Genomic DNA, 26,305 nt, shown 5'->3' on the forward strand with positions numbered 1-26,305 from the left:
AGGGTTCTCCTGGATCAACCGCTAGCCGGACAATCAGCGTCGCGGGTCCCATAGCTCGGCGTACATCAAAGCTTGTCCTGCGACAAACTCGGTCTAAAAAGCTTGTCCGGCTGATCGGCTGGGTACACGTTGATCGCTTACCCACTATGATGCGAATTGCTTTTTGCTCTTACTGCTCTTTTGCTCTATTTTGCTTGCGCCAAATTCTAGGAGGGGGGGGGGGGGGTACGTAGCCGATGGATCTGCCCGGGGTTAGTTATAAATACTTGAGATGATGTCGCTTTCTTTGTTGGTATAGTTAGCTTGTTAAGTTACTGAGAATCGCATTCACTACGGTTTCTTTGTCTGTCATTATGCGTCTTTACGCTTTCTTAGTCACATTATTCTTACAATTGGCCGTGCTCGGTCATGCCTTCCAAGATACATACAACCGGTACGCTCCAAACCAGACTAATACAAGAAACAGAATACTAATCCCAACAGACCCGGACGATGGTCAGCAACAGATCACAAAAACCACCGAGCATGGCTATCCAACATAGCCCGACGAGTCGACGAATCCCCCGAAGAACTCCACCCCGTCATCAAAGAATTCGAAGACCGCATCGACACCACCCCCCGCCTCGCCATGCTCTTCCAATCCATGTTCAACGAAGTCCCTTTCCACTACACCAAGCAAGATAATGGTGCTCCCCAGCTCCGCAACTACAAGCACATGCTGCGCGTGCTGAACCACCTCATCCGCACCGCACCATCCTACAGCGAGCGAAAGAACCGCATGAGTTTCGTCGGACTCCCCATCAACGCCGTCCTCGACTGGCCAATGGGTACACCTAGTGGATTCGCAGCATTCATTGACCCCGAAGTCAACGAGATGATCCAGAAGATCCTCAACGATTGGGGTGCGTTCCTGCAGTCCTCCGACTCCGCCTACGTCCTGGGAACCGAACAACTCGAATGGTTCGGTCCCACAGCCCTCCAAGACCTCACGAGAGTCGCCAATATCGGGAAAACAAACTACACCTTCGATGAGATGTTCATCTCCGACCCCTCCGACAAGACCCACGGCTACACCTCCTGGGACAACTTCTTCACCCGCCTCTTCCACGACGGCATCCGTCCCGTCTCCGCGCCAGACAATGACAGCGTCATCATCAACGCCTGCGAGTCCAAGCCCTACAACGTCCAGCACAACGTGAAAGGCCATGACGCCTTCTGGGTCAAAGAACAACCCTATTCCGTCATCGACATGCTGGGCCGCGACTCCATGGCTGACCGTTTCGTTGGGGGGACAATCTACCAAGCTTTCCTGAGCGCTCTGAGCTACCACCGCTGGCACGCGCCTATCTCCGGGAAGATCGTCAGGTCCTACATCATCAACGGCACATACTACTCCGAGCCCTTGTTCACAGGCACAATGAACCCGCGCGACAACCACACCTACATCGACGACGTGGGTATCGTCACCGCAGAGACCTACCTTACGTCCATGGCCACCCGCGCCGTCATCTTCATCGAAGCTGATAACCCCACAATCGGAACGGTTGCGTTCGTTGGTGTCGGAATGGCGGAGGTCTCGACGTGCGATATCACTGTTAAGGAAGGGCAGCATGTGAAAAAGGGAGAGCAGCTGGGGATGTTCCACTACGGTGGCTCGACACATTGCCTGCTCTTTGAGAATGGGGTTAATGTTACGGGCTTCCCGGAGAAGGGTGGGGAGTGGAATGTTCCTGTGAGAGGGGAATTGGCTGTTGTTCAATAGTTTGGTTTCTGTTGTTTATGAGTATATATGCCAGATAGATATCCATGCAATGTTAGACGTATGAGTGTCGTCAAGCCTTGCCGGAGGCCCAGGCCATATACTGATGCTGAATCTAAATAAGTAGCAATACAATCAGCCATGGAGTGCGGTATGAAGCATTAGAGGAGGATAGTATTATTGAGACTCCTAGGGCGAGCGCTGGAAATTACCATCGAAATAACTATACAAGTGCATTAGCACGTGAATGACTAAGCTATAATTCCGCCGGAGGCGGTAACTATGGGTCAGGGCTATTGTTATCTTTCGAACTTCTTTCTACCACTACTACCTTATCCTTGGTCTGTACTTGTTGTTCTCATCCTGCCATTGTCTCTCGAAAATATGACCCGACCAGCCGAAAATGAAGGCCTCTACGACTGAGAATGACCCATTCTGCACTACTACCGCAGCAGAAACTACACTTGCTGATAAACCCCCCCGGGATATGATACTCTTATTACTCCGGTACATCATCAAACCTACTATTGGAGACCATCCTATTATGTATGTTCTTTCCTGTGATTGTTGTGCTGGATGCTGGTACATTGAAATAAGTCTACGTTGATCTACCTTCTCACCATCATCTCATACTTTTAGAAGTGCGACGGCGGCTCCTGCGGCCGTACAATTCGCTACACCTTCGTGTTTATTCTATCTTTACCACTCGTTCTGGTCCTGTATCTATCCTATAAGTGGTACTTACTTCAACGCGCATCTGCATGTAGGCCAGGTTCAGTTCCAGCCATGTAATGGATAATCACCTTTCTTGTTCTCCTTCAGTCCGTCGAGGCAGGTTACGAGGGAGTGGACAATGTCTGACATGGCGTTTGCAGCCTGGGATCTGGGATTCAAATGAAAGGGCTCGTTTTTCTATTAATTCATTAATCTGGACATTCATATTCATTAAAGTAACACAGACGTGCAGTGATTTATCTTTTGTTGCTTCCTTTCATTGGCAATTTTAACATATCAATTTGGGAGCCTCTTGGAGCCGTATAGCCTCTACTTCTCGCCATGCTGTGGTGCTCCCCCCTTTGGTATCCTTCTCTAGCTTCCCTTGACATCCGCCCCATCTCAACCATACTGGACCCCAGTACGACACGATTCTCGCAATCTCATCGAGTCCGAAGTACGAAAAGCACATCGTTTGACACAATATTCCCATGTCCCTTGTTGTATCTTTGCTTCTACTATGGTTGGATTGGCGACAATCATGCGACGGAAGGTGAGGTGGTGGAACGTTTTGCGTAAATGTCAAGCGAGTATTCGTTGCATGCGAAATGAAGGCAAGAGGAAGAAGACGAAGGTATACTGAGACGTCAAGAGAGAGAGACAAATCTTTGACATAACCGTAAGCTGTTGATTTGGATGGCAGTAGTTAGTATCTTTCAATCTATCGTGGTAGATTTTCAGAGTGCTTACTGGTCAAGGGTCCGCTGAGAGCAAGCAACAGACTATGAAATAGACTGGGAGGAGGGAGGAGTCAAGGCCACGTGATGCAGTCAGTTACCTTTTGGCTCAACTCCGTAACCATCCCAGCTTCACTTTCACCTCAACCTATCAGATCCCATAAACCAAACCACGATGAATAACATTGGCTTTGCGACCTTTGCGCCACCAAGACACCATAGACTAGCAAACTGACCGTCATGTCACTCGCCGTAACCGGATTGTTGTCAAGAACCCCATTGGCCGTGTCCTCCTGACGATTGCCTCAGTCCTCACCAGGCCCCCTGTCATAATCATGCTCATAAACGTAATCAACATCGCCAAGTACTCCGTCGAAGAGTTTGATTCTCCAGTTGGTAAAAGAGTTATGTCTATAATCTCCTATTCCGCGCCGGGAATTTTTGCCACGTGTATGGGATGGTTACTTTGGTACAGGGTGAGCCATTCTAGCCACGGACTCTCGTTCTGACACTTAATTATCAGTAGAAGGACGAGATGCCAGCTACTATCGGGGATGAAGAAAGTGGATTGAACAGCATTGACTAGAGCGCAATTACCCGCGCCTTTGCATCCTCTTCGTTTCTATTGCGTTGGTCGCCAAAAAGCTTCACTACTACGAGCAAGATGTTCGGTGTCTGGATTCGAAAGGAATTACTTTGTAATATTTTAAGTATGGGTGTTTTAAGAATCCGTGTTGAAAAGGAGATAATATGATATTTTTACCCTTAATTCCATTGACAAGCCAGAATAATCTCATAACATCTCTCGCCGTACCGTGGCACATATCCATCCTTCGCCATATTAACCGCAGTATTCCTCAGTTCGACACAATCCATATACTAGGAGCACCTGGACTGACAAGCTCTCCCTCTCCATGACTCTTGTTGCGTTCTCTCGCTGCATCTGGATTTGGATTGGGTTGAGGCCCAGGAGTAGACTGTTTAAGTAGGAGACAGAAGTTAGCTTCCTTCTTGACATGTTAGGGTACTCAGAAAACCTTACTGGCAAAGGATCTGTAAATATCACGCGATAGCTGGGTCATCTGGGGGATTATGCCATATTGAAAGTGAGCAAGCTAACTTGAATGAAGACAGTTGACACTTGAGAGTGAATGAAGTGGAATTGACAAGTGGAAGAGGTAAAACATATTCATTCTTAATGTACAACTATCACATGACCAGCTTCCATGAACCTTTCGCTACCAAACCGCCTCCCCTCATCCAAGCTGCAATTACAGACCACCCCAAAACTTCCTCCACAGCGCCAGCTCTTACATGTCAACAATCAAGGACAGAGATGCAGTTTTATGGTATACCAGGTTGGGGAAAGGCTAGGGAAGACTAGCAACACGCATGAAGATGTTTGCTATCTTAGACTTGCAAAGTCTTCATGTGAGCATCCCATACGACTCCTTATCCCCATTTCACAAGTTATCTCACCCCCAAGTTAACCGTGATACACAAAACTCTCGCTTCCAAGCCCGAGAATCGTTAGCCAATTCGTTTTCGTCCCAAGGTCATCACGCCCCGGTCTTCACATTCAGATCTCGACCAAAGCAATATTCATACCGATAAAAAGGTGGAGATACCTGGACCACAGAGTTTTTGGCTGACGTCGGATATATTTACGCCCGGAAGAGACAATCTAGCCTCCGTGTTGACTACAAACCAGTCTGGATAACATTGGCTATGTCGCCTGTGAGGTGCTGCATGAGTTCATGCAAGTTTCGCAGAATACAGACTTGGTTGTATCTTGAAGATAGGTAACAGAAGACCTTTTTATACCCGCCTGCGCTTAACGGTGCGATTATGGACATATCATGGTCATGACAACCGGGGAGTTATCGAGCGAAACCGAGGAATGGTCTTTTTCCATGTTTTCATGGGGATTTCGTCCTATCAATGCGACCATGCCTCTTTAGAAGGTAATAGATAAGGAGTCTTATATGGCTTGCAGCTGCTTATCTTTGTATGCTTGCCTACATCATTTTTGATGTACGTTCGAACTCACCAGGAAAGCATCTGATTCGACAAGCACAAAGCCTAGTTGTATACGGATGTGGCTATTCTCGTTTTAGCTCTGATAGCGGGGTTCGATGTCAATCTTTGTTTTGACCGCTCCTCTCTACGCCAAACAAGCATTCTAAGCGCTCGTCCTCTTTTTCCTCTGCATTCAGCATTCTCCCTAGTTATTTTTACCGAGTGTCTTTAGTGCGTTAACTTACAATGCGGTCGACTCTCGGCGAACAGTCTGCTTTTATATATGGAACGCACCCACATCGTCTCTCTTCGCGGAGAAAGCCCCGAAGGTGATTTCGTGACCGTCCAAATTGCGTCCAGATTCTGATAGTATCATGGATAATATAGATGGCCTTTGGTCTTCCGCTTCATTAAAGGTGCCATACATGGCGCCATTCTCCTCCCCGTGTGTTTGCATGCGATATTCACAGCGTTCGTCGTCTGGTTAGATCAATTTGTTTTTGATACAGTGGGGTTGCCGAGTAGCATTGTATGTTCCTTTTTTTGTTTGGTCGGATGGGACTAACAAATAAAGATCCCGTCACTTTCCATCGTTGTTGGTCTCATGCTCGTCTTCCGCAACCAAACCTCATACAACCGCTTCTGGGATGGCCGGAACAGCATGAACAGCCTCAACACCTGCATTCGCAATCTAGTCCGGATCATTACCACGAACAGCTACAGCGGCAGCAACGCGCAGCTCGGAAACCCACTCACCGTGGCCGAGAAACAAGACATCGAACGTACCATTCGCATCCTCATGGCCATTCCATACGCAGTCAAGAACCATCTCCGTGCTGAATGGGGTGCTGCATGGGCGACGCCGTCTTTGGGTGACGACGTCGACAAGAGCGGCACGACGGTTTATAATCCGGTTTATGCGGGTTTGTTACCAGAGGGACTTCAGGGACACGAAGATGAAGGCCTCGGGCTTCCATACCAATTGACTTTTTTCGTGGATGGGTTTATCAAACGTGGAGTGGATAGGGGATGGTTCCATGCGCCAGGAGCGAGTCAGATGCAGGCACAATTGAACACTCTACTGGATGCGTATGGAAAGATGGAGACAATCAGGTTGACGCCTATCCCAATTGCATATCTGTAAAACCGGTTTCTTTCCATCCCATTTTATTACAACTAGGTCAACTGAATGAATTCTAGGATCCACACGAAACAAGTCCTGGCACTCTTCGGCTGCGTCCTCCCCTTCGCCATGGTCGACGACATGGACTGGTGGGCCATCCCCATTGTCAGCCTGGTCATCTTCACACTCTACGGCATCGAGGGTATCGGTTTGCAACTCGAGGATCCCTTCGGGTACGATCGGAATGATATCAAGATGGATGCTATTGTCGGGGATGCGAAGACGGAGCTTGATGTTGTCTTGGATGAGTGGCGGAGGCTTGTTGGTTCGGTTGAGGGTCTTGGTAGTGCGAGCGAAGAAGGTTTTGTGCCATCAGAGTTGTTCTTGAAGAGGGCTTGAGGCGATACTTTGGTTGATTGTTTGTTGACGGGGGGCTTATGTGCATCCCCGAGGATCAAGGAGCGTGGATTTACATTCATTTAGAACTAGCCTGGACATATCCTTCTCGGTCATTTTGACGGTCGAATCTCGTTAACATCCTCTGATGGAATTGAAGTTGAGGATACTTGATTGCTTCAGACAACTTGAATATGTTATGCAATAAATAACTAGTTATCACACTGTCCATCATAGCGAACCTCTACCTCCAAACAACCCCCGAGGATGACAGCCTCTGCAACTGAGAAGGATCAATCCTCCATTACGAGGAGTCCTAACACTCCCGCTGATGTTCTCCCCGAGGACATTGTACTCCAGTACATCATCAAGCCTACTATCGGAAAACACCCTCACTTGTACGTTTCTTTCGGTATGCTAAGCACAGTGCTAGCTAACTGCTAAATTTTTAATTTTTTTTTAATTTTTTTTAATTTTTTTCTTCTTTTCTTGAAATAGAACCGCATTCATATACTTCCTCCCCATCGTCTCTTACTCCTGGAACTGCAATGCCTCCTCCACCGTGCCTATCTGCAAGCATTCCCTAAATTTTGGTATCATATTTCTCTTACTTGCTCCTGTTGTTCTGATGTGGTATGTGATCTACAAGCAGTGGGTGCTTCGCCGGAGGTCTGCACATCAAGAGGGCTCGGTGGAAGCGGTGTGAGGATGGCACATAAGATTAGCAGAGCTGTGAGGTTTGGAGTCAAGTGTGGTCGATTATAGGGGTGTTGGTTCGAGAAGTTTATGCTCAGAATGAGATAGAGGAGTTCTCAGTCTGTCAAAGAGCACACGGAATTAATATCAATATACGTCCCATCTACTGAAATCTACGTTATTTTCAACGAGTATAAATAATCCCACCCACGACTTCTCTCTACATAAGAATCTGAAAGGATATTCTTACTTTCATCGTGATCGAATGACGGTCAATCTAAGTTGAGAGAAATTAAAAATAGCATGGAAGATGGGTTAGGGACTTTGTATTCGCTTTTAAAGCCACTCCGAGGGAAAGATGGTAATCAACCACTACATAGCGCCCACATAATCCCTTTTCTTGGTTAAAGTTATTGACCAGCAAGCACCGTATCTCATCTGAAATCCATCGTATCCCGCTCACACTGCTTTCTCCGACCCTTCTTCTTCTTCACGTTCCCTCGCGCGGCGAAGCAAGCACCGCTTGTACCCTACCCATACTTACATGACAACATAACAAACCACGACAACAATATCGAGGCATAAGAGCCAAAAGTCAACAATAGTGTAATTTAGGGAAATCCAAAGATGAACAGCAATGTACTCCTATCCCAGTAAATTAGCAGCCAGAACCGTATTGATTGAAGATGACAACGTACAAACATCTATTGAGCGCACCTCCCCAAGCAGGGTTCAAAATGTACTGGATTATCACATCCTGGGGTATGCATCGCAAAGTTTGTCGTCAGTTATAGGGTTAGTCATTTTGGAGTTTGTTCAGGTCGAATCCTAGGAGGTATGTGGATGGGAATCAATCTATGATCAGATAGTCGTGTCGTCATTAGACATCCATTTTCAATTTTTAATAATAGCAGAAAAGCAAGCCGTACCACCGGAAGAGTCACACATTATCTTGAGCCATTTTCACCAAGTCCTATGTCCTGCGAAGCTCGCGCCTGAACTCCGGCCACCAGGAAACGAGCGTGATTAAGACTACGACAAATTCGAAAGAAATTTGATCGCATATAGTATAGTCGAAGAAGGTACGGGTGGTGTATCAGCTGTAGACATTCAAAATAAAGTAGAGGACGGTGACAAGAACATATCTATTTAAACGAATTAGTAGTATTCAGTATCAAGCATTTTGAAAATGAGCATACGCGACGGGATGACGTCCAAAAGTAGGAGTATCACATCCCGAGGATAGATCACATAGAGTTGTTCATTGATCAGAAGGACAGAGCTTGAAGGTATGAGATGAATGGTAAAAAGATGGATATTGAATTAATGATAATTATGTCACGCCAGCTCATCCACTAACATAAGACATGGAATACATCAAGCATGACAATTGCGGAAATACAAAAGCAATAGCTACCCGTTGACACCATATCCTATTCAATCCAATCTCCCTTGCGTTTAATTCTCTTCGCAAGATATCTCTCTTTCTGCCTTACATACACGTTCAAAGATACGAAGGCAAACTGGTAGAGCATGCTAATAATAGGGTCGGAGGAGGTAAATTTTTTGTAGAGGTGAAAAGCGAAGAAGATGAAGGTTATCAACCAGAAACTATTTCAATATATCAGCAGTCAGCACTAGGAGTTTCGAAAGCAAACGTACATGTAGGGATGGTCAACAGTAGGTTTGTAGATGTAGTGGATGACTACATCTTGGGGATAAGCGTTGTAAAGCTCCTTATCAGTCACACGCATCTTGATGGTTGAATCAGGTCAAGGTACTCTATGCGAGAAGGTGAGAAGGATCAAAACTGCAAAAGATAGAAGTTGGAAGACGTATGTCTGCCTAACTTCGTCACTCCATGGTCATCTAACCTCATTTTTCATATCAACTCTTGGATATTTACACAATTTAACACTCAGTAATGCACTATATTTCTCTATAATCTGCAAGAAGCCTCTCACTCAGCCACCACCGGCTCCAAATCCCTCGTCTTCAAAGCATCAATCCCCCCTCCCCCCATAACCACAAGAATCTCACTCAGATCCTCCGGCTTAAGTATCCCGCAGATATACCCACCGATACAGTCCCAGATATAAAAGCGTTTTTCCGCTTGAAACACGAAAGTAGGGATTCTGGTTTCTCTCTTGGTGCACATTATAGGTTGAGTATCTTTCAGGCCGTGCTCTCTCGCGATTTGTTGACCAGGGCTATCGTGGGATCTCCAAAAGGCGTCGTAAGACATTTCACGCGGATCGGTTGTCCAGCCCTCGGGGATGAGGTTCTTGGTAGTTAGTTGATGTCGGTTAGTAACAGTTCATAGTGAGTTCATGTGAATGGAGACAGTATCGCTTACAATTGACGCCATCGTGGGAACTGGTTATCTTTTTGGGTGGGTGTCAGGAAGGATATGTGTTGAAAAACCGGCGACGTCTATTGCTGAGGGACTCTCCATAACCCTTCCATACACGGTTGAGCTAGTAGCTACACGGAGGAGTACACTCCCCTACAGATGATCTACAAAACCACCGTCTTCCATTGATGTTTCTTAAACGGAATGTATAGAAATCGATACGGGCCCACGCGGGAAGACCCGCATATTAGAGAACTGGCGCTATATTTAAATATAAAAGTTTTCTATGAATGAAATGTGAAGGGTACAGAGTGAGTCGAGCATTGACACAATGCAATGAGTACCCACGATGCTCACAGAGGCGCCTCCAACGCAAGCACGCTCTCTAGAATTTCCTCCGGGCCAACATTCGCCAGAACCCGTGAAACAGTCTCAAGATCACTACCATACTGCAGACTGCGGTCGTCTTCGGGTTTTGCGATTATGATCCGATGGCGGAAGACTTTCTTCGCGGCTAATGCGGCGATCGATGGAGTGAGGTAGTCGAGTCCGTGTAAGGCTGCTAGGAGTCTTTTCAGGTTAGACATAAGAGTTTTGGAGGAAAAGAAAGTTGGACATACTTTGAGAACCGCAGAAAGTAGTTGTTTGACTTGGTGGTTATCCCACCCGCAACGGCCCGACTGAGGCGGAGGAATATGATAATGTCTTGCTGGTAGCGGAGCACTTCTGCGCTCACGGTGACGGCGTCACCTTCTCGCTGGAACTTATACAGGAGCTAGACAGATCCAATTAGACCAAAGCGTACATATGCAGGATTCAGGGGACTTACTAGTTGAGGAACCTTGGCATGCGGTTTCGATGCCGGCTTGTGGACAACGGATGATATAGATTGGCCATCAGAAAGCCAGTCATTTCCGTCTTCTAGATACGTGTATCCGTCTTTGGGATCGTGAAAGTGTGAGATGAACAGATGGTCATTCTATAATTTGTCAGTTTATTGCACATTTGTAGCAATTCAAGAGAGACCAACCAAATGCGTGTTCAAGCCCGGCTGTAGGATATCGGTATTCCGTGCTACCAATGGCACGAACAGAAAATGTTCAGAGGCATTAAGGTCTGCCTTTGCGGTCGTAAGCTTCTTCGAGTGTATCAACTACGGCTTGTTAGCAGGGATGCTCGCATATAAGACCAGCAGGAATGTCCAACCTCTAGTGCTTGAAGCTGGATATATTCATCAACATGATTAAAATTCTTCGCGACAACAACGTTGACAACCTCGAGCTCAGTCCGGATTAGCGACCTGGAGCGATTCCTGGACTCTTGAGAGCCCTGGAGCATCGAAAAATTGTTAGACTGTTTTCATCAGCCAATTAACCTTACTAAATCAGTTTTCCTGCACAGTACATACAGATTCCGCCCTAGACCTTGGCGGTTGAACCTGGCCTTTACGGCTGTCACTCGCAGCGATCTCATTGCAGAAATCTTCCATAGACGTCACAGACGAACAGTCGAGAACCGCACATGAGAAATCAAACTTATTCGAGCAGATCTTTTTCTCCGAGATCAGAAACTTGAGCATCAAATACATAAGAGAAGACAAAAATACCAGAGAAAGCTCTTTAGCAACGTCATCGATGCCATCGTCAGTAGTTTCAAGGAGCGGATGCCCACGAGCGACTAAGCAGAGAAGGAGAGCGACTTCAAGATCGGACAGCTCCTGAGCCAGATCACTGAGATCCCAATCGGCCATTGTACTATCATGGTTCCTTTTTCTCAGCAAGAGATATATTGTTTATGCCGCGGGGGTTGGAAAGAGGCAACGTGGCAATTCAAGCATAGCATCCATGCCCTAGTCGCATCCGAGCAGGTTGGTATTAGCAAGAGTCCATCTGTGTCATAAGCAAAGCAGACGTTAATTCGGATGGGTACAGCAAGTCTGCCATTTCTTTCAGCCTTCTTTCGGTAGGCGATTTGATGCCACGTGATACTGATTAGTCAACTAATATCACATGATATGTGGAGCACTACTATGTACTTACCCTATCTTCCATGAGGCTTTGAAATTCAGCTCAAATGGCAAAATGTCGCGTTAATTTGACGGAATTTAGTATTATTTTTCAATATATCAATCACCACTGTTGGTATATCAATCTCTATCCAGGTAACTCAACCAGCTCCTAGAGCACCGAAAAGAACTACAGAGAAAACAGGCTCCAACGAGAGGCAACACACCTCTAGCGTCGTTGTCTCATATATACTCGCCGGAAATACCATTCATCTACGCGACGCAATCGAGCGGTTTTTTAACCATTACACTTGGCCGGTCTCCGCGATCACAGATCCCAAAGACTCCGGTCCCCATTAAGAGCTCGAGAAAAAGTGCTGGAAGAGGAGCCAAGTTGGGACTTGTGTTATGAAGGTGTCTAGGTTGGAGAGCACGCTCATGATACCAGCAGTGATGGTGAGAAGCGCCTCATAATTATCGAATGAGTGCACGGTTCTTGGAAAATAATATCGTTGCTGAGAGCCCTGATATGTTATTTGTCTAAGCTATCAGGGATACGACAACAGCGAAAGCGTGGACATTAGACACATAGGATCTCAATCAAATGACTACTCTAATCGGCTGTCGACGCTCATTATCCTGAAGTCCACCTACAATGGCCGGGTTCACAAGTAGAGTTTTGGCCTCAGTAGGAGGAACATGTGCACAAACTCTTTCAGCGTCCAGACAAGATTCCAAATACCACCCCCGGCGGCAACCGTATGTTTGTACGCGTCCTGCAGTGGGTCAAATTGTAGTTATTCTGTTCCTGCGCCTTCATGGACATGCCCAAAAACATGCAATCGTAGACGAACCCGCCACAACTCTTTCGACAGATGTACACAGCCCATTTTCAGCAAGTCGAGGTGCGCGCGTAGCGGTCCATGCGTTATGAGTATGTCGATATCATCAGGTATCTTCTCGCTCCAGACATTCTCGCTCCGCGGGTACTGAAAGGCCCAGTTGCCATAGATGGGAGAATAGGGACTTCCGTAGACCCGTAGACGGCGGCCGTTATCGCAGGTGATGGTCGTTTTTGAGTCCTGAAGGTAGATCATGTCTCCCCAATCGACAGCATCGCCACTTGCGTCGTGCTTCTGGGGAAAATTAGCATCAAGAATCAGATCATGGTTCCCAGCAATGACTATCTTGGAGATCATTCAGTACTTTCTCGAATTTCCTATCACTCATCTATCTGCCATCTTACGAAATGGTCTCAATCACAGCTGGCCTTTATTACGCCTCCTCTTTTCTATACTTTTCGATCATCCCAAAGCATGTCATTACCGGCATATTCAAGATCAGACCAGCAATCTCTGCTATTCCTGATGACCGCTCGTTCAGTCTCCAGAAAGCCATGATACCTCCAACCTGGAATTATGCTGTTGGCCCCATTGTCGCATTCAGTACGCATTCTTGCTTGAAAATTGATAAGTCATAAGATCTCTTATCTAATATGATTTCTAGGAATACTCAATTATCATTGGGCTCAGACTGGTGGGCCGGTTATTATGGCCGAAACACTGGTTATGTTCGTAAATGCCGCATGTTCGCTGTGAGTCGGTTTCGGTTATTATAGAGCTCGTCTTTACGTGGCTCTGGGAGCTCTCTGGGTTGTTCTGGTACTCAACATTGCTGCATTTGTGCTTCACTAGACGTGAGATGGCACACATAGTACAATTGAGGCGTTTGGCGTACAACAGGTTGCTGAGCGTCTGCCACAGTACGTACTCCCAACGGTGGAATGATGAATAGATAGTATGAGGCAATTTTAGATAGCAAATAATCTTAGTAGGATCACGTGTCATTCTCGGAATACCGCTTCGTCTTCGTCCTTTACCATATTTCTCAACATATGATCTACAATCTAAGCCTATGAAAATGAATCTATCAACGCAGATTATTTCTTGTCTGAATATCACTTTGGCAATTACCATTGCCATCACCAGCCTCACCATCGCTATTGCTATCGTCTACTTCGCAGGCTCATACCTCGGCTACCCGTTCGCCCAATTCAACCTACGCTTCACACAACCTACTCAGTCCCAATACCAGAATACTGGTTCTATCCAACATAAAGATACCGATGGAAATTTCAAAGAACATGAGGTGGCTCGGCGTCTCGGGGCGATGCTTGCTTTGTCCCTTTACTTTTTCGCGTTGATGTTGGAGCTTGTCTTCGAGGGTCAAAGGGACGTAAAAGGGGAGGGCAGCGAATGGAATCTATGGCGCATGGAGGCGCTTTTGTTTCGGGTTTGCTTCGAGGGATTGTTGACGCTGGCTATCCTCCGGGGAATTAGACGAGTTGTACTTTTAGTATTCGGCTAAAGACCAGTGCCTGAATCTTCGGAGCGTCACTGGTTGCCATTAGTCTTGGCGGTTTTTAGAACCGAATCGGGAAAGCAGTCCAGACCCCATGAGGTCATGGTAAGTGACCGAGCCTCCGAATTAAAAACCGAAAAGAATTTTTAAGCTGAGACTGCTGTTAGAAATCAATTCGAGAGCAATCTATTGTGACTGACAAATCGGTTTTGCAACATGTGTATCTTCTACCCTGTGTCTGGCAACTATAAAGCGCTCGGTCCCCAATAGCTTCAAACTCCTGTTCAAGTACAATTCTCAAGTGATTCGTTTTCTGTTATCGCTAAAAATGTCCTCGACAAACTTTCAGAGCTCTCTGCACATCACCCACATCACCACCGCTACGGCAATCCTAGAGATTGACGGTGTCAACCTGCTTACCGACCCTGTCTTCTCCCCAGGAGGCACGAAGTTCGATGTCACTCATTTACTTCCCGAGAATGCGCCGCAATCATTCCTTACCCTCGATGATGACCCCGCCCTAAGACTGGACCAGCTTCCACCCATCGACGGTATCCTCCTGAGTCACGAAGACCACGACGACAATCTCGACATAGAAGGACGCCGTCTGCTCGATGGTCGATACGTGATTACCACCATGGATGGTGTAAAGAATATAGCACCACGACCGGGTGTTGCTGGCATCAAGCCATGGGAAACTCAGGTATACCACTTCCGCGGCATCGAGTTTCAAATAACCGGAACGCCCTGTGTGCATATACCGGGCGGCGAGTCGACTGGCTTCATACTCCATTCTCCACGTTTCGGGCATAGCCCTGATGGCCGACCAAATGCCATTTGGTTCTCCGGAGACACTATTTATATCGACGAGCTTGTCAAGATGCGCGACTCTTTCCACATCGCTGCTGCTGTCGTGAATCTTGGTGCGGCCCATGTAGCTTTGCCAGGCCAGGAGCCAATACAGATCACCATGGGCGGAGAAGACGCTGCAAGACTAGTGCGAGAAATCGGGATTGAACGTCTTGTTCCCATGCATTTCGAGTCCTGGCATCATTTCACCCAATTCGGCAAAGATCTCAAGCAGATTCTTGAGAAGGAGGGGATCATGGATAAAGTCTGCTGGCTGGAGCCTGGTCAGAAAAAGAAGATCATCTGAGCTTGTATTGTATTTGTATCTAAATAGATCTCTTGTTAGTAAAAATCTTGATTCAACACGGAATAAATTCGTAGCGATAGTTGGTGCTATTGTTGCCCGAGGCTGTAGCACTAAGCCGTTTTGGTACATGACATCGTTAAAATCCCCCAAAATTGCTTGCCACCACACCGTCACCCTAGAAGCAAAAAGACAGGGAAACAATGATAGTTGATGCTCCATGTCATCTAATCTTACATAATGAAAGTCAAGCAACGATCCGTCTGCCAAACATGTAGAACACGAAAATTAGGGGTACGGTTATGGGCCCTTCCCCTCTTTCATTGCAGAAAAACTAACGTCCTAACAGTGCGATGGCAAGCGTCCGGAATGCAGCCAATGCGTCCTTACGGGACGAAGATGTGATGGATACCAGTCGGACTGGACTTTTGTATTGCAGAATGACCATTCATCGACGTCGTCTTCCGTGTCAAAGCAGCGGGATACCCGGATGGTGACGCCTCAAGAGAAACGCGAAAAGCTGGTTATTTCTGGTCTTTCCAGGAACCGATTTCAAGTCACAGGTGCTGGCGTTGAAGCCAGCCTTCTACCGGGACCAGTTCTGAATCCTACGCGACCACTGTGGGATGATCTCCTGGGACTGGTCGTGGAGTGTTATATCCCGGAAGACGAAATGACCTCTATAACAAACTTCACTGACAGCAAGCGGTCTCGAATATGTGGCTCCTGGATGGCAGTTCTTCCAAAAATCCTGGGAAAATCCGATCGTGACTGCGTTCTGCGCGCGACCATAAGAGCTTTGGCAACTTCGATTTTATCCCAGAATCCTCAAATGGGCGGATCTTCTCTCGACAGAGTTGAGAGCTATGATGCGGCGATCCAAGCCGTTAGGAAGGGGCTTACTGTGTCTGGCTATGCCTTTCATGCTGTGTTTATAGCGGCTATTATGTGTATTGCATTGGCCGAGGTAAATTCATCTGATATTCAAGTCTGTCTTATACTGCTGCTGACATGAAATAGATTATGTTCCCGGACTCCGCGATAGCTTTTACAGCCCATGTCAATGGTATAGGGCACATATTACAGACTCAACATGTGGAACAGTATCGTTCCGGGGTGTTCCATGCGCTATTTGTCGGTTTTCGTCCTATACTGGTTCGTACATAACCTTCCTTTCCCAGTGACTGGCTGACCGATACGGCTTCAGATAGTTCAGGCCTTCCGATGTCGTCAACCCACATTTCTGGCCTCTGAGCCTTGGATTCGCGTACCATTCTCCGCATATAGACTATCACCCATGCAGAGCCTCCTTAGCGAAGCAGCTGCTATTCCGTCTCTCCTACAACAGATCGACATGCTACTTTACGATCCATGTCAGAGCAGTTCTCATGATGTAACCAATTTGGTCAGATACTTCGTGGTTGCTTTAGATAACCTTCAAAACTGGGAAATTCGCCTTCGGACAGAGAACACGGAACCTCACTACTGGTCCGTTTCCCCAGACACGCAAGCTACAGGAGCATCTCTCCATGATGGATACATCTGGTACCCTAATATCACCATGGCCAATGTCTACACCCATCTCTGGGCCTTCCGCATCATCTGCCTATCTGAAATCAGCAAATTGATATATCTCCCTTCATTTATTCATGGAAACCAATTGTCGTCATGGCAATTTGATTTCAATAACATCCAGGAAGATATGATTGCGCTTCCGAAACAGATTTGCATGAGCATGGAGTATCTTATCCAAGACGGAATGAGACTTTTTGGGCCTGCATCAACGTTCTTTCCTCTCCAAACAGCATATCGAGCATTCCAGATGGATGAGCCTCGGCAACGGGAGAACATAGCTCGCACTGAGGGGATTGTTGATCGATTGATCAAGAAAGGATTGCAGTCGGCTCCACATATTGTATTTGCATAAACTGATCCATAGAGCATGTTACGTGCATAAACGTCTTTTTTTTTTTTTTTTTTTTTTTTTTTTTTTTTTTTTTTTTTTTCAGTTTACGAAAACACATGGTTGAATGACACTTGTCTAATTAAGATTATTTATTCCACTGAAGTATACAGCACAAAATATGATTTCTTGTGCGTGTAGTACAATTCCTTGGATGATCTCAAAATGTGCTGCCGCCTCATGGCGCACCCCACGGTTGTCTATTGCTTCTAAGCCCGTCTCCTCCATCTCGACACGGTCTTAGACCGATCAATTTACGTATACCTGTCCTATAGACGCTGAGCCTCTTCATCGCTATCGGAAAGGCGGTTACCACCCTATAACGCTAGGGGGTTCCTTGGATAATGGAAGATATAAGATCCTGCACAAATTAGGGTGGGGAGGTTATTCAACATTTTAGGCTGCGAGAGATAAAAGCTTGTACAAGCTGCAATTGTTTAGTCTACCTTCAACCAAAAGAAACTAACTTGCTTACAGAGAAGAGGCTTATGTTGCCGTCAAGATCTCAGTTTCCGAAAGAGAGAATGATGAAGATAAACGAGAGCTTCACGCCATGAAGACATTGGCATTCATACGGCCTAGTCCTCGGCACATCTTACGCATGCTTGATGACTTCGAATTTGAGGGCCCGAACGGAACACATCAATGTCTTGTCTTTGAGCTCCTAGGGCCGAGTATTCCTGATACAATTGACGAACTCTTTGTTGATGCGAGGCTTCCTGGAAAGCATACGAAGGCCATTACGAAGCAGGCCCTTTTAGGACTTTACACCTTGCACCAGCACAGAATTGGACACGGAGGTAGGTTGTGCTTAAATCTCCGTTCCTTGGAATAATTCATTGATAGAGTTAGACCTCCACACGGGCAACCTCGCGTTTACCATACCTTGTATGGACAGCATACCCGAGGGAGAATTTATTGAGATGTTAGGAAAGCCAGATATCGGGCAGGTTCAAAGAAAAGATGGGAAAACTTTACATCCTGGCATGCCGGAGTATATTGTCAGACCAGCCTCATACACGGCACATTCTCGACTGTTATCAAATCCGATCAAGATCGTTGACTTTGGCGAATCATTTTCTCACACAAATGTCCCTCGGACTCTTCATACACCTCTACTAGTTCGGGCACCTGAAGTTCTATTCGGAGACCGTCTGAACTACCGTGTGGGTCTATGGAGCATGGGCTGTATGGTGAGTCAAACTACGATAAGTGAAGGTCGTTCGGAATGATATTGATAGACATAATAGCTCTTCGAACTTTTTACTGGTCAGCCGCCTTTCGACAGCTTCATGACAACTTCTCCAATTCTTGTGCGTCAGATGCAAGAGATGGCGAGCGATGCTCTACCTGAGAAATGGCAAAACTCGGGAAGAGCGATGGGCAGTAAAACAACCACAAAAATTCCGAACCCCGCACTACAGGAATGGCTAGAAGAATTATATTTTGAGAGTAAGCGGCATGCGGTTCTTACAAAAAAGGATATAGTAAAGCTAGGGAAGCTTGTTGGAAAGTTGCTGCAGTTTGAGCCGGGCAATATAGCGCCAGCGAGGGCAATTTTAGAAGATCCTTGATTCAAATGCGACTCAGGCCATCGCGCGTTGTGTCTCATGTGGATAGAGTCAGATCGATCCGTTAGGAGTATCTTCATGCGTCTTCATGATGCCTGGGTAAGGCTTTTCACTCAAAGCTTGTACCCTTTCCGAACCCTTCATTCATGCTACCTAACCGCATCCTCATTAAGTTGGTACTTAGGGCCGTTGTTAAATCCCAAATAGGAAAGTAGTGGTTATCAGCAAGCGCCAAGAGCAATCAGTCCAAATACGGGTTAGCGCCGGAAGGGGCCCATGTGACGCGGAGCTCCAGATTCCCCGATGAGCCCAACAGAACAACATCAGAGAAGTCAACGGCAATTGATTTGCTTGTCGGATAATCGATATACGGAACAGAAGACTCACCTAATGGCGCCGTCTAATCCGCTGTCTTATTGGGAGAGAGTTGGTGACAGCTTTTACCGGAAAGTTCCCGTGTACGATGCCATTTTCGACGAGGATGTCGAATTGGAGAACTACATTGTCGCCGGGGCTCCATATGGAGGTGCTATAGGTATGCGGTCTGTGTTTACAGATGCTGTCACAACTTTACTAATGCAATGACAGCTTTATATCGTGATGAGAGCAAGCTGTATAAATTTCAAGGTGCTCAGACTACCAAATCGAGTATTGACATTTATTCCTGTTCGGGGAAGCATATCAACCGAATAAATGTAGGCCCTGGCCCTTTCCATGGTCTTTGAGTCTGCCACTTACTGAACATGCACTCAGTGGGAATATGGTTCTATCCGAGGTCTCGGCTGGTCCGATAAGGAAGAACTCCTGGTGGTTTCTGAAGATGGTACCGTGCGGCGATATTTCGGCCTGTTTGGCGACTTCACATCCTTTTCCTTGGGAAATGTACAGTTGGATGCCCCTATCGTATGGTTGTCTAAAGCTAACGCCTTACCAAAGGGAACCGAAGAATATGGCGTAAGAGCCTGTCGATTCTGGACATCTGGGTTTGTCGCATTACTTTCAAATAACCAGTTGGTCGCCGTTTCGAACTATGAGGAGCCACGCCCGAGACTATTGGCCCCTTGCCCGGAGGGAGAGGTTTCTTCGTGGTCATTGATCCCCCCTGCTTATACGCTATCCCGGTCTGTGGAGGTTCTACTGGCTGTTGACAAGACGATATATTTAGTCGACCCAACAGAAGCGGAAGACAAGGTTCTTCAGAATGGCCCCTTTAAGCATACGAGCGTCTCTCCTACTGGTCGGTTTGTGGCGCTCTATACAGCTGAAGGAAAGGTTTGGGTTGTGAGCAGTGATTTCCAGAGCAAATTCAGTGAATACGATCCAAAGGCTCGGACTCCTCCAAGGGAAGTTGAGTGGTGCGGTGATGACGCTGTCATTTTGGCATGGGAGGACGAGATCCATCTCGTTGGTCCCAACGGCGTCGCAACCAGGTAAGTCTGATGTTGGATAACTCGTCTCTCTGAATATTGCTAAGTAGTCTAGATACTACTATGATGGCCACGTCCACATAATAGCAGAGTTCGATGGTGTAAAACTGATAACCAATGACGCATGCGAGTTCCTGCACAAAGTGTCCGGTAGGTTACTTGGATCGGAACACAATTCCCGCAGTCACTGACCATCTTGAACAGATGTCACGGAGGAAATTTTTCGACTTGGTTCCTCGTCCCCTGCATCAGTGCTGCTGGACTCCGTAGACTTGCTCGAGAAGCAGTCCCCCAAGGCTGATGAGAACATTCAGCGAATCCGTTCCAGTCTGCCAGAGGCAGTTGACACCTGCGTCAAAGCTGCTGGTCATGAATTCGACATTTACTGGCAGAAGCGACTGCTGAAGGCAGCTTCCTTTGGGAAGTCTGTCCTGGAATTGTACAACAGCGACGAGTTCGTGGAAATGACCGAGAAACTTCGAGTGTTGAAGGCTATCAGGGATTACCAAATTGGGCTACCAGCGTCCTACGAACAATACATGAGGCTAACGCCCGAGAAGCTCATTGAACGTCTTGTGAACCGCCACGAGTATTTCCTCGCCATTCGAATCGCGGAATATCTCCAGATCCCTGCAGATCGAATATATGTCCATTGGGCAAGTCAGAAAGTCAAAGTCTCCACTGTCGACGACGAGGCTGTTTGCAAGCTCATCGTGCAGAGACTAGACGGCAAGCCGGGCATATCCTTCGAATTGATTGCCCAAACCGCATTCGACGAAGGACGAGCCCACTTGGCTACCCAACTATTGAACCATGAACCGCGAGCCGGGAAACAAGTACCGCTGCTGATGAACATGGAGGAAGACGAGATTGCCCTCGACAAGGCCATCGAGAGCGGAGACACTGATTTGGTCAACTACGTACTCCTTCATTTAAAGAGCAAGCTCCCTCTCGCGAGCTTTTTCCGGATGATCAACACGCGGCCCATGGCTTCTGCCCTTGTGGAAACATCGGCTAGAGGGGAAGACTCGGAATTGCTAAAGGATTTGTATTACCAGGACGACCGCCCCATTGACGGTTCGAATGTTCTGCTCTCGGAAGCGTTGCAGGAACAGGAATTACAGCGCCAAACTGAGAAACTTCATCTTGCATCCCGCTTATTGGCAGATTCCAAAGATGCAACGGTGGTTCTACAGCAGAAGATGCTCAACGAATCTTCTCAATTATTGAAGGTCCAGGAGACCCTTGATCAAGAGATCGCGGAACGGGACGAATTCGTGGGCCTAAGCCTGAACGAGACGGTTTACAGATTGATCAGGTCAGGATGGAGCAAGAGAGCACAGAAGGTCCAAAGTGAATTTAAGATGCCGGAGAAGACATATTGGTGGTTAAGGTTAAGAGCTCTAGTCGCCAAGCGTGATTGGGGAGAGTTGGAAGAAATCGGCAAAAACAAGAAATCTCCGATAGGATGGGAGGTGAGTACCAATACAGATCCCTCCCTGACCGTAACCATAACGACATGCGCTGACATAAATGATAGCCTTTCTATAATGAAATATTGGGTGCCGGAAACACGAAGCTTGCTTCTGTCTTCGTCCCGAAGTGCACCAACCTACCCGTCGAAGACAGGATCGAAATGTGGGTGAAATGCGGAATGACCGTAAGAGCCGGAGAGGAAGCCCTTAGGGCAAGAGATGTGAATACCCTGGAGCTCCTCCGGACAAAAGCTTCAGGGACGGCCATCACTGAAATTGATCGGATGATCAACCAGTTAAGGCCCAGGAAATAGTGCTTAATGACACCCGTACATTATTTCCCTTGCGCAATGCTACAATCGCCATCCCCGACTTCAAGTGATCTCTTCATCCTCGTCATTGCCGGCATGGTTGTCGGCCACCGGGTTTTGCGTCACACGTGCGGGCTTCGATTCCCGCGACTTAGGTGCAGAATCGTCGACCATAGCATTGTCATCATCATTATCATCACCATCGTCGCCGTCAGCGATCAGTTGAAGGGCTTCAAACTTGGACGATTTGCGGTTCGTGTCTTCCCAGTCGGCCTGGAGGGATGGCAGTCAGTACTCAATCCGAATTCAACACCTGAGATATATGGTTGCGCATACCCTACGCGCTTGCACGCTATTTCCCCGCTTGACACTCTTGGCCACCTTATTCTCCAGCTGATCAACCACCATTTCTGCTTTTTCCATGCCCTTCTGTTGCCTTTGGCGCTGGGCCCTTGACAGATTCTTGGGCTTCGGTTGCTTCTTTGAGATACCGGCATTCGCACGTTCGGAGAGAATAGAGTCACGCTGAATGACTGTCGTTTCCGCGCGAGGTGCAGATAACAACGACTTGTCGACGTTGGCGCTCGGAGAAATATCCCGTCTGGCGGCGCGAGAATGTTTCGATGTGGCTGTTGAGCATAGTGTTAGAAATGAATGTGCAATCTGTCAATTCGTATATTTTCACCACATACTCCTTGCTTTAGCCATGATGCTGAATCCTCGTAGTAGAGTGGTTGTTGTTTGTTTTGACAGAGATCTTTTCTGGGCGGGTCCTATCAATATCGATAAAAAAAAAATTAAAAATTTCTTACGGGTGACTTTACCTACCACATCCGCGGTTTTACCGCTGACCGATTACATATGCAGCCGGCCAGTCGCTTTCAACTCTTTCCAAGCAATCAACAATTCTTCTTTCACCCATCTCATTTCTATGTCTTGAACTTGCTTATGATAATTAGGGAACTACTCTCTCCGCGCTGGCTCGCTCCATCTCCCTACCAGCCATGAACACTCGCAGCGGGAGGTCTGACATCCTCTTGCAGAGTCCCTGGAACAGCGGAGAGAGCCATTATGATACAGTTCTCCAATATATACAGAGCAATCTGACCATAGTCTACGTGCCTCTTACCGCGATACTTGCCTATTTGGTCCTGGCTTATTTTGGTCTCGTTCCGTTCGGGTTGCCTCAGGGGGTGTGGAATCTCATCGTTTATTTAATGCCATCACGCATAGTTGTCGCTCTAGATTCGAAGTCGAATTCCGCGAACGAGAATACGAACCCCCTTCTGATGACCTTTCAGGCGAAAAGCGAGGCGATGCAGCGCATTCTCGGGATCGATAATTCGTCCTTCTCCTCTTTCCTTTCGCGCGGGGCGAGCCTTTCAGGATTCGGGAACGCTATTCTTGGCAGTAAAGACAGTCTTCCGCCGGGGTTGGGAAATTGGGATAACTCGTGCTTTCAGAATAGTATCATCCAGGGTTTCGCGTCGCTGCGGTCTTTGGCGGAGTTCTTGGGGCGGAATATCGAAGCGCTTGGGGAGAAGGGGTCGTTTTCGACGCATCAGGCTCTGCAGGAGATTGTGGAACGGTTGAACGATGCGGCGGAATACGGGCAGAAGCTGTGGATACCGCCGAACTTGAAGTCGATGAGTAGCTGGCAACAACAGGATGCGCAGGAGTACTTTTCCAAGGTCGTGGATCAGATCGACCGCGAGGTGCAGCAGGCTTCGAAACGACAGACGAGGAATCTGGGGCTCAAAATGGCTGGACCGGAGGAGAACGTAATCGGGTCTGGTTCTTCACAAAATGGGGAGGATGGCGATTCTCTTTCTTTGCAGAGTGATATGCCGTCGTTTCGCAATCCCCTGGAAGGGCTTCTTGCGCAAAGAGTCGGTTGTATGAAATGTGGCTGGACTGAAGGTCTGTCTCTCATTCCGTTCAACTGTCTTACCGTGCCTCTGGGATCGAAATTCGAATATGACATTCGTGAATGCCTTGATCATTACATGGACCTGGAACCTATCGAAGGAGTGGAGTGCGCAAAGTGTACGTTATTGCGGGCGCGTGAGCAACTTCACAACCTTGTGAAGCAGGTCGAAGAGGACGAACAGATCTCCAACTCATCGGACTCGCCGAAACTGCCGGATGCGCTCAAAAACTCTGCACGGGAACGCTTGCAAGCGGTTGAAGAAGCTCTTGAAGAGAACGATTTCGCCGAGAAGACCCTGTCGAACAAGTGTCACATTCCGTCCAAGAACCGAACATCATCGACAAAGTCAAGACAAGCCGTCATTGCGAGATCTCCCAAATGCCTTGTCATTCACATCAACCGGAGTTTGTTCGATGAGAACACCGGAATGCTCAGAAAGAACTACGCAGCCGTGCGATTTCCCCAGTCACTCGATTTGAACGACTGGTGCTTGGGAGCTAAATCCGTGGATCAAATTAATGAATCCGTTGAAAAATGGAGCACAGATCCCAAGGAGTCCATGCTCACGCGCGCTGGTACGACAGTGGACGTTCACGGTCGCCAATACGAACTGCGCGCCGTTATCACACACTACGGCCGGCACGAGAATGGTCACTACATCGCCTACAGAAAGTACCCGACCGACATTTTCCCGGCTCATGTCCCAGAAGCGGTTCTGGAGGCGGACGGCGACAAGGAAAAGCCGGAACGTTGGTACCGGTTGAGTGACGAAGATGTGTCAATGATCAGTGAGACTAGCGTGCTGTCTCAGGGCGGAGCTTTTATGCTATTCTATGAGGCCTTGGGGCCGTCTAAGGAACCGTCCACCCCAGAAGCAGAACCTGTCGATTCGGCTGAGTCTACGTCCAGCTTGGCGACGCCAGAGGACATGTCCACGACATCCGGGGTCACTGAAGTTACCGAAGCCACTGAATGCTCTGCTTCCGTCACATCGCAGGCCACCAGCGTATCCGTTCCGGAAAAGGTTGGACCTATTGATAGGCCACCTCTTGAGGCACCGCTAATCTAACGCTGCATTATCAGGCAAGCACACGAATTGCCTTTGTAAACAAATATTATTGTATGATACCCCAGATTTTGTTTTATTATGTGAATATGACATATCACTTGGAAGGCGTTAGTGTATTATAGGTAGATTTCAATATGCATTGCTTCATTGCTCTGTACTCATAGTGTCCAAATGCTATAGACATGCTGACCAAACGCCATAACCAATACTCCCTATACAACCCAACCGGACCTATGCAGAAGACATCAAAAAACACCCGCCCTAGCCATAACATCCCGAAACTGCTCCCTCGTCACCCCTTCCCCAACTCCTCCCCCATTCGCCTCCAGTATCATATCCCTCAGTAACTCCTCCCCCACCGAATCCTCCTTCACCTCCCGCGAAATCCTCTTCAAATGGTTTAATGTAATCGGCCCATCCGATCCCCGTGTAAACAAGCGATACGCGGCATCCACTTCCGCGGCTATAGCATCCTCATCGATTTCGTCCCGGGAGTGGAGTTTCGCAGCTGCAACAGCAATGAACGGACCGTAGGGTACGTAACCAGTGTTTGTAGGGTCAGTCGCTGACAGAATAGTCTGAAGCTCGGATGAATCGGAAGGAGGAAGGTTCAGTGCTCTGTCACATCGTATTTTCATCAGTAGCCGATCTATTATGACTTGATTGATGGATCGCGCGGGGAAAGAGGGGCGAGCGTACACAAGAGCTTTCCGAACATCACTTCGGGAAATAGCACCCTCTTTTTCGTCGGGGAATGCTTCATTTGTAGAGGAGAAGAGGTGGAATGCTTCTTTGATTTCGGTTTCTTGTTCGGCGCTGATTTCGTTTTCTTTGGCGAGTTTGGATTGGCGCGTTCGCGGCTTTTTGGGGGTTGAGGTGGAGGGGGGGCCTCCGCGTTTCTTTGGGGGCTGTTCACATTAGATTCTTTGCTTTTTCTTTCTCTTGAAGTGTCGTGGACCTACCATTTCACTGAGTTGGGGTGATGTAGTGGCGAGGACACTGTTACGGTCATGAAGTTGGGTGGAGGATGCGCTGGATGCTGATTGGCTGGTCTACGGTACTCTACATTATGAAAGCTCTATATAGTAACTAACTAGTTTTGTGCATTCAACTAATTCAAGTTTGCATAATGCGCCTATTTACATGAGCAGTAGATTTGTAGTATAGTTCAGGGAACAAGATGGGTCAAGGAACGAAGAGGATTCAGGTGCTGTCAGAGTACAGAGTAGGCCACGGCGAATCC

At 47.4% G+C, this 26,305-nt stretch overlaps 15 protein-coding genes across 15 annotated transcripts; 10 read left to right on the top strand and 5 right to left on the bottom strand.

The window, feature by feature from the left end:
- Positions 1-315: 315 nt before the first annotated feature.
- ASPGLDRAFT_157304 (phosphatidylserine decarboxylase family protein) lies at positions 316-1,900 on the top strand. The gene is made up of 2 exons (XM_022542390.1): positions 316-433; positions 484-1,900. The coding sequence occupies exons 1-2, from the start codon at positions 354-356 to the stop codon at positions 1,760-1,762; spliced, it is 1,359 nt and encodes a 452-aa protein (XP_022397083.1). The 5' UTR covers positions 316-353; the 3' UTR covers positions 1,763-1,900.
- A 180-nt stretch (positions 1,901-2,080) lies between these two features.
- ASPGLDRAFT_51595 (uncharacterized protein) lies at positions 2,081-2,963 on the top strand. Its single transcript, XM_022547568.1, has 2 exons — positions 2,081-2,305; positions 2,399-2,963. The coding sequence occupies exons 1-2, from the start codon at positions 2,163-2,165 to the stop codon at positions 2,556-2,558; spliced, it is 303 nt and encodes a 100-aa protein (XP_022397084.1). The 5' UTR covers positions 2,081-2,162; the 3' UTR covers positions 2,559-2,963.
- A 2,512-nt stretch (positions 2,964-5,475) lies between these two features.
- ASPGLDRAFT_134932 (bestrophin family protein) lies at positions 5,476-6,751 on the top strand (the record flags this gene model as incomplete). The annotated part of the gene is made up of 4 exons (XM_022541332.1): positions 5,476-5,558; positions 5,617-5,758; positions 5,804-6,369; positions 6,430-6,751. 4 exons carry the CDS (start codon positions 5,476-5,478, stop codon positions 6,749-6,751), a joined length of 1,113 nt encoding a protein of 370 aa, XP_022397085.1.
- Positions 6,752-9,404: 2,653 nt separating this feature from the next.
- On the bottom strand, positions 9,405-9,812 carry ASPGLDRAFT_39082 (uncharacterized protein; the record flags this gene model as incomplete). Its single annotated transcript, XM_022545023.1, has 2 exons — positions 9,405-9,728; positions 9,801-9,812. The coding sequence occupies 2 exons, from the start codon at positions 9,810-9,812 to the stop codon at positions 9,405-9,407; spliced, it is 336 nt and encodes a 111-aa protein (XP_022397086.1).
- Positions 9,813-9,989: 177 nt separating this feature from the next.
- Positions 9,990-11,708, bottom strand: ASPGLDRAFT_179165 (uncharacterized protein). Its single transcript, XM_022542938.1, has 7 exons — positions 11,404-11,708; positions 11,206-11,346; positions 11,004-11,150; positions 10,828-10,950; positions 10,627-10,776; positions 10,418-10,572; positions 9,990-10,367 (listed from the first exon to the last, which is right to left on the bottom strand). The coding sequence occupies exons 1-7, from the start codon at positions 11,545-11,547 to the stop codon at positions 10,151-10,153; spliced, it is 1,077 nt and encodes a 358-aa protein (XP_022397087.1). The 5' UTR covers positions 11,548-11,708; the 3' UTR covers positions 9,990-10,150.
- Positions 11,359-12,408, top strand: ASPGLDRAFT_869787 (uncharacterized protein). The gene is made up of 5 exons (XM_022550407.1): positions 11,359-11,664; positions 11,729-11,759; positions 11,820-11,828; positions 11,906-12,252; positions 12,308-12,408. The coding sequence occupies exons 1-4, from the start codon at positions 11,557-11,559 to the stop codon at positions 12,160-12,162; spliced, it is 405 nt and encodes a 134-aa protein (XP_022397088.1). The 5' UTR covers positions 11,359-11,556; the 3' UTR covers positions 12,163-12,252; positions 12,308-12,408.
- Positions 12,409-12,599: 191 nt separating this feature from the next.
- ASPGLDRAFT_39084 (uncharacterized protein) lies at positions 12,600-13,200 on the bottom strand (the record flags this gene model as incomplete). The annotated part of the gene is made up of 2 exons (XM_022545024.1): positions 12,600-12,938; positions 13,129-13,200. The coding sequence occupies 2 exons, from the start codon at positions 13,198-13,200 to the stop codon at positions 12,600-12,602; spliced, it is 411 nt and encodes a 136-aa protein (XP_022397089.1).
- A 522-nt stretch (positions 13,201-13,722) lies between these two features.
- ASPGLDRAFT_39085 (uncharacterized protein) lies at positions 13,723-14,169 on the top strand (the record flags this gene model as incomplete). The annotated part of the gene is made up of 1 exon (XM_022545025.1): positions 13,723-14,169. The coding sequence occupies one exon, from the start codon at positions 13,723-13,725 to the stop codon at positions 14,167-14,169; it is 447 nt and encodes a 148-aa protein (XP_022397090.1).
- Positions 14,170-14,248: 79 nt separating this feature from the next.
- Positions 14,249-15,466, top strand: ASPGLDRAFT_869812 (MBL fold metallo-hydrolase). The gene has a single exon (XM_022550408.1). It carries the CDS (start codon positions 14,492-14,494, stop codon positions 15,317-15,319), a length of 828 nt encoding a protein of 275 aa, XP_022397091.1. The 5' UTR covers positions 14,249-14,491; the 3' UTR covers positions 15,320-15,466.
- A 40-nt stretch (positions 15,467-15,506) lies between these two features.
- ASPGLDRAFT_157317 (uncharacterized protein) lies at positions 15,507-17,278 on the top strand. Its single transcript, XM_022542391.1, has 4 exons — positions 15,507-15,610; positions 15,666-16,283; positions 16,337-16,471; positions 16,524-17,278. Exons 1-4 carry the CDS (start codon positions 15,557-15,559, stop codon positions 17,241-17,243), a joined length of 1,527 nt encoding a protein of 508 aa, XP_022397092.1. The 5' UTR covers positions 15,507-15,556; the 3' UTR covers positions 17,244-17,278.
- A 602-nt stretch (positions 17,279-17,880) lies between these two features.
- ASPGLDRAFT_77045 (uncharacterized protein) lies at positions 17,881-18,963 on the top strand (the record flags this gene model as incomplete). The annotated part of the gene is made up of 3 exons (XM_022549874.1): positions 17,881-18,079; positions 18,132-18,497; positions 18,657-18,963. The coding sequence occupies 3 exons, from the start codon at positions 17,881-17,883 to the stop codon at positions 18,851-18,853; spliced, it is 762 nt and encodes a 253-aa protein (XP_022397093.1). The 3' UTR covers positions 18,854-18,963.
- A 277-nt stretch (positions 18,964-19,240) lies between these two features.
- On the top strand, positions 19,241-22,066 carry vp16 (tethering complex subunit VPS16; the record flags this gene model as incomplete). The annotated part of the gene is made up of 7 exons (XM_022545026.1): positions 19,241-19,385; positions 19,439-19,545; positions 19,604-19,732; positions 19,787-20,280; positions 20,333-20,427; positions 20,482-21,752; positions 21,818-22,066. 7 exons carry the CDS (start codon positions 19,241-19,243, stop codon positions 22,064-22,066), a joined length of 2,490 nt encoding a protein of 829 aa, XP_022397094.1.
- ASPGLDRAFT_869904 (Alb1 domain-containing protein) lies at positions 22,025-22,854 on the bottom strand. Its single transcript, XM_022550409.1, has 4 exons — positions 22,756-22,854; positions 22,400-22,692; positions 22,283-22,336; positions 22,025-22,228 (listed from the first exon to the last, which is right to left on the bottom strand). The coding sequence occupies exons 1-4, from the start codon at positions 22,769-22,771 to the stop codon at positions 22,127-22,129; spliced, it is 465 nt and encodes a 154-aa protein (XP_022397095.1). The 5' UTR covers positions 22,772-22,854; the 3' UTR covers positions 22,025-22,126.
- Positions 22,855-22,929: 75 nt separating this feature from the next.
- On the top strand, positions 22,930-25,250 carry ASPGLDRAFT_51607 (ubiquitin-specific protease UBP1). Its single transcript, XM_022547569.1, has one exon. It carries the CDS (start codon positions 23,068-23,070, stop codon positions 25,060-25,062), a length of 1,995 nt encoding a protein of 664 aa, XP_022397096.1. The 5' UTR covers positions 22,930-23,067; the 3' UTR covers positions 25,063-25,250.
- Positions 25,251-25,297: 47 nt separating this feature from the next.
- On the bottom strand, positions 25,298-26,152 carry ASPGLDRAFT_157327 (EF-hand superfamily Ca2+-modulated protein). Its single transcript, XM_022542392.1, has 3 exons — positions 26,025-26,152; positions 25,762-25,970; positions 25,298-25,680 (listed from the first exon to the last, which is right to left on the bottom strand). Exons 1-3 carry the CDS (start codon positions 26,025-26,027, stop codon positions 25,308-25,310), a joined length of 585 nt encoding a protein of 194 aa, XP_022397097.1. The 5' UTR covers positions 26,028-26,152; the 3' UTR covers positions 25,298-25,307.
- Between the last annotated feature and the right edge of the window lie 153 nt (positions 26,153-26,305).

This window comes from Aspergillus glaucus (assembly GCF_001890805.1).
Source record: "Aspergillus glaucus CBS 516.65 unplaced genomic scaffold ASPGLscaffold_24, whole genome shotgun sequence".
NCBI classification, from domain to species: Eukaryota; Fungi; Ascomycota; class Eurotiomycetes; order Eurotiales; family Aspergillaceae; genus Aspergillus; species Aspergillus glaucus.

Coding starts and splice junctions, on each gene's coding strand:
- ASPGLDRAFT_179165 (XM_022542938.1), bottom strand. CDS start 11,547: ATGGCCGATTGGGATCTCAGTGATCTGGCTCAGGAGCTGTCCGATCTT. Junction 11,151..11,205: donor CAAGGTCTAGGGCGGAATCT/GTATGTACTGTG, acceptor TGATGAAAACAG/TCTAACAATTTTTCGATGCT. Junction 10,777..10,827: donor CGGGCTTGAACACGCATTTG/GTTGGTCTCTCT, acceptor GACAAATTATAG/AATGACCATCTGTTCATCTC.
- ASPGLDRAFT_157304 (XM_022542390.1), top strand. CDS start 354: ATGCGTCTTTACGCTTTCTTAGTCACATTATTCTTACAATTGGCCGTG. Junction 434..483: donor TTCCAAGATACATACAACCG/GTACGCTCCAAA, acceptor TAATCCCAACAG/ACCCGGACGATGGTCAGCAA.
- ASPGLDRAFT_869812 (XM_022550408.1), top strand. CDS start 14,492: ATGTCCTCGACAAACTTTCAGAGCTCTCTGCACATCACCCACATCACC.
- ASPGLDRAFT_869904 (XM_022550409.1), bottom strand. Junction 22,337..22,399: donor ATAGCGTGCAAGCGCGTAGG/GTATGCGCAACC, acceptor CCATCCCTCCAG/GCCGACTGGGAAGACACGAA. Junction 22,229..22,282: donor AGTTTGAAGCCCTTCAACTG/ATCGCTGACGGC, acceptor GCTATGGTCGAC/GATTCTGCACCTAAGTCGCG.
- ASPGLDRAFT_869787 (XM_022550407.1), top strand. CDS start 11,557: ATGGTTCCTTTTTCTCAGCAAGAGATATATTGTTTATGCCGCGGGGGT. Junction 11,665..11,728: donor CCCTAGTCGCATCCGAGCAG/GTTGGTATTAGC, acceptor GGATGGGTACAG/CAAGTCTGCCATTTCTTTCA.
- ASPGLDRAFT_51607 (XM_022547569.1), top strand. CDS start 23,068: ATGAACACTCGCAGCGGGAGGTCTGACATCCTCTTGCAGAGTCCCTGG.
- ASPGLDRAFT_157327 (XM_022542392.1), bottom strand. Junction 25,681..25,761: donor GATGTTCGGAAAGCTCTTGT/GTACGCTCGCCC, acceptor ACGATGTGACAG/AGCACTGAACCTTCCTCCTT.
- ASPGLDRAFT_51595 (XM_022547568.1), top strand. CDS start 2,163: ATGAAGGCCTCTACGACTGAGAATGACCCATTCTGCACTACTACCGCA. Junction 2,306..2,398: donor ATTGGAGACCATCCTATTAT/GTATGTTCTTTC, acceptor TCATACTTTTAG/AAGTGCGACGGCGGCTCCTG.
- ASPGLDRAFT_157317 (XM_022542391.1), top strand. CDS start 15,557: ATGAAAGTCAAGCAACGATCCGTCTGCCAAACATGTAGAACACGAAAA. Junction 15,611..15,665: donor GTAGAACACGAAAATTAGGG/GTACGGTTATGG, acceptor ACGTCCTAACAG/TGCGATGGCAAGCGTCCGGA. Junction 16,284..16,336: donor TGTGTATTGCATTGGCCGAG/GTAAATTCATCT, acceptor GACATGAAATAG/ATTATGTTCCCGGACTCCGC.